The following is a 4,056-nucleotide window of genomic DNA, read 5'->3' as shown; positions in this document are numbered from 1 at the left end:
CCACAGCTTCCCAGGCCACTCCTTGGATCTCCCAGCCTGGAATGGGGCACGGGGTGGGGAAGGGCACCCAAGTAGCTGAGTGACTTGGAGCAAGTCTCCTCCGTGTGTAAGGGTACCGCTGAGCCCCTCCCAGGGCTGTGGAAGCGGCCTAGTGAGGGGCAGGGAGGACTGTGTCAAAGGCCCCTGGGGAGCCTGGCCACAGCGGCCTCCTTGGCCAGCAAGGTCGGTTGCAGGGTGGTGGGAACTGAGCCTCTCCAGGGGTCCTGCTGTGTTTAAGTCCTTGGGCTCCCTTGGTGCCGTGAAGACTGACCCCAGGAAAGCGCAGCACGAGGTCTGGGCGGGTTGTGGCCCTGTGGGGGATGCCTCTGGGACAGTGGGACAATGCCTGCCTGGTCCTCCAGAGGGCAGAGACTGGGTGGTGCGAGCCCCCTCCTTTCTGCCTTTCCAAATCCCCAGCCATCGAGGTTGGGCCGGGGCGTCTGAGAGCAGCCCGGGCGGAGCGGAGTGAGTGGGTGTCATGGTCTAGTCCCCAGGGTGCCTTGGGGTCCTGCTCCCTGGAGGGGCCACGGGGGAGGGAGAGAAGCTCTGTGCGGACTGAGACTGGTTTATCTGGGAGGGGGGAGGTAGGAGATCTGTTTGGGGACTCCAGGGGTGGCATCACGCGGTGGGGGCTGGGGCTGGAGGCCTCCAGGTGAGGGCGAGGAGGCAGGTCACCGGCTGGGGGCAGCGGGAGCCAGGGGTGCGGTCCCTGGAGCGGAAGCCTGGGTGGGGCGGTGGTGGCGGTCAAGGCGCGACAGCCGTCACCAGCAGCAGCAGGGTCCCGGCCAGCAAGGGCAGGGACAGCGGGCCGGCGGCCGGCCCCGCGTGTGCGCTGTGCGGGACGTCGGCGGGGGGCGCCAGGTCGCAGTCGGTGTAGGGCTCGAGGCAGGCGGCGAAGGCCATGACGTGCGCGATGAAGCTCTGCTCCTGCACGCCGTGCACCAGGTGCGCCTGCGGCCCGCGCGCGAACACCGCCACGTCCTCGCCGCCGTGCGTCTCCGACGACAGAGGCACGGCCGCCTGCTGCTGGTAGGTGGCGCTGCCTGGCCGGAGGGCGGCGTTCAGGGCGGGGCGGGCGGCGTCCCCTCCCGCGAGTCCCTCCCTCTAGCCCCCTAGCATCCGTGGCCCCCCTGAGCAGCCGACCCCGCCACACTCACCGCTCTGGGTCTCGTTGACGTTGGGCCGGGTACCCGAGTCGAGCGCGAAGCCCGGGCCGTTGCCGTACAGGATGGATGTGTAGGCCTTGCCGTCCTGGGCCTTGCTGGGGGCCAGCCCTGCAGAGACAGAGGTGGCTCCTATGGTCGCACTGACCACATGGCCGGGAGCGCCTCCAGTGTGCTGAGTGCTGGCACTTTGCGCTATCATTACCCCCATTTGACAGGTGAGGAAACTGTCATCTGATTTGTGCAACCGCCCCCACCCCTCTCCCCGGGTCTACCGAAGATGGAGCTCCCGCGCAGTGTGTAGCCACCGAAAGAGAAGACGTGGGAGTGGTCAGCGGTGACCAGGGTCAGCGTGTCTTGCTCGCTGGTGAGCTGGCCTGTCTTGTTGATGGTGGAGTCAAACATGACGGCCTCGGTCAGTGCCCGAAAAGCCGTGCTCTCGTGATGACCATGGTCAATGCGACCCCCTGCAGGAAGGCCAGAGGGCTGGGGTGACACTTGGACCCCCCCTGGACCATCCTCCCCTCCTCTGCTCAGCAGGACGCACACGCACCCTCCACGAAGAGGTAGAAGCCTCGGGGGTTCCCGCTCAGCACGCTCACGGCCACCTCCGTCATCTCCATCAGGGAGGGGTCCAGTTCGGGGTCTCGTTGGGTCTCATATTTCATGTCTCCAGGCTCAAAGAGGCCTGTGGGACAAGGGGACTGGGGATGCCTGGCAGGCTAGGGAGTGGCAGGGGTTCATGGCATGCAAGTCCTGCACACGTGCTCGGAGGGCAACGTCTGAGGGATGCCAGGGGAGGAAGGGGGTGTCATTACCCATGAGGTGGGTCACAGATGGGTCCAGGGACGCCTGAATGAGCTCGGAGCGGTTCCACACATACCGGGCACCCTGGAGGGACAGAGCCAGGCCTTAGCCATGGCCCTGAGACCCACACCCCTGCCTCGCCCGGCTGTGACCCCTGCGCGCCCGAGCCTCATTACCTGGTGCTTGGCCAGCCACTCCTGCACCAGGTTCTTCCCATCCAGCCTGGTTCCATTCTGGCTGGCGTCATTGGGGTACTCGGGGTCTGGGGTTCCCCTGGGAAACATGTACTTTCGGCCCCCACCCAGGATCACCTGGGGCCAGAGGAGCAGGTTAGGGAGGTTTGGGGCACAGCTGGCCCCCCATGTCCCCTCCTCACAGCCCCCCGTCCCCCCGCCAGGGCTGTGGGCATGGCCTGTCCTGGGCCTGCTATACGCCCCCAACCCCCAGATCCTGCTGGGTCCCAGCGTCAGGCTGCCGGTGAGGGCCCCTCCCCCTCTGCCCAGCCCTAGCCCTTGGCGTCGCACGTCAATGTCCATGTTGGAGATGAGCTGCGTGGCGATGTCCTGGCAGCCCTCCTGGAGTGCCGAGGCAGGCATGTCGGCGTCTGAGTACCAGTTGCGGTTCACAGTGTGTGCGTACGTGCCGGCTGGCGAGGCGTGCTGCACCCTCGTGTTGGTCACCACTCCCACCGACTTTCCTGAGAATGGCAGAGGTCTTAGTGGGTGACCAAGGTCTTGGGTCTGGCCTTGGCCCGCAGCCAAGCCTCAGCCTACCTGCTTTCTTGGCCCGGTTCATCACGGAGAGGACCTCGTTGCCGTGCGTTGTGTTGCACTGGCTAACGCGGGCGGCTGCACTCAAGCCAATGGTTTGGTAGTTGGCCTTGACCCCGCACAGGTAGGCCGTGGCCGTGCCTGCACTGTCCGGCACCTGTCTGTCCACGTTGTATGTCTGGGGACAGAGACACCGTCAGCTCTGCTCTGTGGCGGACACCCAGACTCCGTACCTCTAACAGGCCTGGGCCGATCACTCAGGCCCCGGCTCTCCTGGGTCCTTCCCTCCTGCCCACTCCCCGGCCACACCCTCCCCTCTGGTGTGGGGGACTCTGAGGCAGCTGAGCGCTCACCTTGGACAGAGCCAGGTACGGGAAGTGGTCCATGGCCAAAGGCGTCTCAGGCCCCAGGTTTCCATTCAACTGCCCCTTTAGGATCCGAGTGGCTGTCACTGTGGGCACCCCCATCCCTGGAGGAGCAGAGCCACGTCAGGCCTGGGTGCCAGGGCTGGCCTGTATCCGACGGTGGTCTCGGGAGCCAGGGCTGCGAGGGCTGGTGGCGGCGGGGACAGGCCTCGCACACTCACCATCGCCCAGGAAGAGGATGAGGTTCTTGGCCGCCGTCTGGATGGGCTGCAGCTTCTTGGCGGCATCCAGGGCCTCTGCTGCCCTGAGGTTCCAGAAGGCTGGGTTCTCCTCCACATCTGGCCGGGGGCGGGGGGAGTGGAGGCTGCTCAGGCTGGGGGACACCTTTTGGGGGGTGGCTGGGGGCTCCTTGTTATCTGGGATGAGCCAAGTGAGCCCTGGGGGTAACTGTGAGTGGAGGTGAGGGGGCGGGCCCGTTACCTGGGATGTCGCCGAGGGAGAGCGGTAGCCTCAGGCCGAGCAGCAGCAGCACCCAGGACCCCTGCATGTCTGTGGGTGGCCGTAGATCGGGCGTCCAGGCTGGGACACCAGGGTACCAGCTACAGCACAGGCTGCTGGGTTTAAAGCAGGGGAGGACTTTGTCCCTGGGTGTAAAAGGCTCCAAGTCACTCCGCTCCTCCCTAGAGGCCACCTTGACCCGGCCCTGCCCTGTGACCTGAAGCTCAGCTGGCTGAAGGGAGGTGACAAGGAGGGGCTGAGCGGGCTGTCTGGCGGGGTAGGCTGGGGCACCATCCCTCCTTCTCGCCTCATTCGTTCAGTGTTTCCTGCAGCCAGCCGTGGCCAACTCTGTTCTGCTGCTGAAGGGAGGCGCGGCTTGAAGCGCACAGCCTGGGCCAGGGCCTGGTTTGGCCT

General features: G+C 66.0%; 1 protein-coding gene across 1 annotated transcript; it reads right to left on the bottom strand.

The window, feature by feature from the left end:
- Positions 1–773: 773 nt before the first annotated feature.
- On the bottom strand, positions 774–3,776 carry ALPI (alkaline phosphatase, intestinal). Its single transcript, XM_012659328.1, has 11 exons — positions 3,625–3,776; positions 3,366–3,482; positions 3,133–3,248; positions 2,783–2,957; positions 2,534–2,706; positions 2,186–2,320; positions 2,021–2,093; positions 1,756–1,890; positions 1,478–1,669; positions 1,197–1,313; positions 774–1,082 (listed from the first exon to the last, which is right to left on the bottom strand). Exons 1-11 carry the CDS (start codon positions 3,689–3,691, stop codon positions 784–786), a joined length of 1,599 nt encoding a protein of 532 aa, XP_012514782.1. The 5' UTR covers positions 3,692–3,776; the 3' UTR covers positions 774–783.
- Positions 3,777–4,056: the final 280 nt, after the last annotated feature.

Source organism: Propithecus coquereli, unplaced genomic scaffold (assembly GCF_000956105.1).
Source record: "Propithecus coquereli isolate 6110/MARCELLA unplaced genomic scaffold, Pcoq_1.0 Scaffold605, whole genome shotgun sequence".
Classification (NCBI taxonomy): domain Eukaryota; kingdom Metazoa; phylum Chordata; class Mammalia; order Primates; family Indriidae; genus Propithecus; species Propithecus coquereli.
The sequence above is the reverse complement of the archived record's forward strand: the minus strand, read 5'-3'. Positions and strand labels throughout refer to the sequence as shown.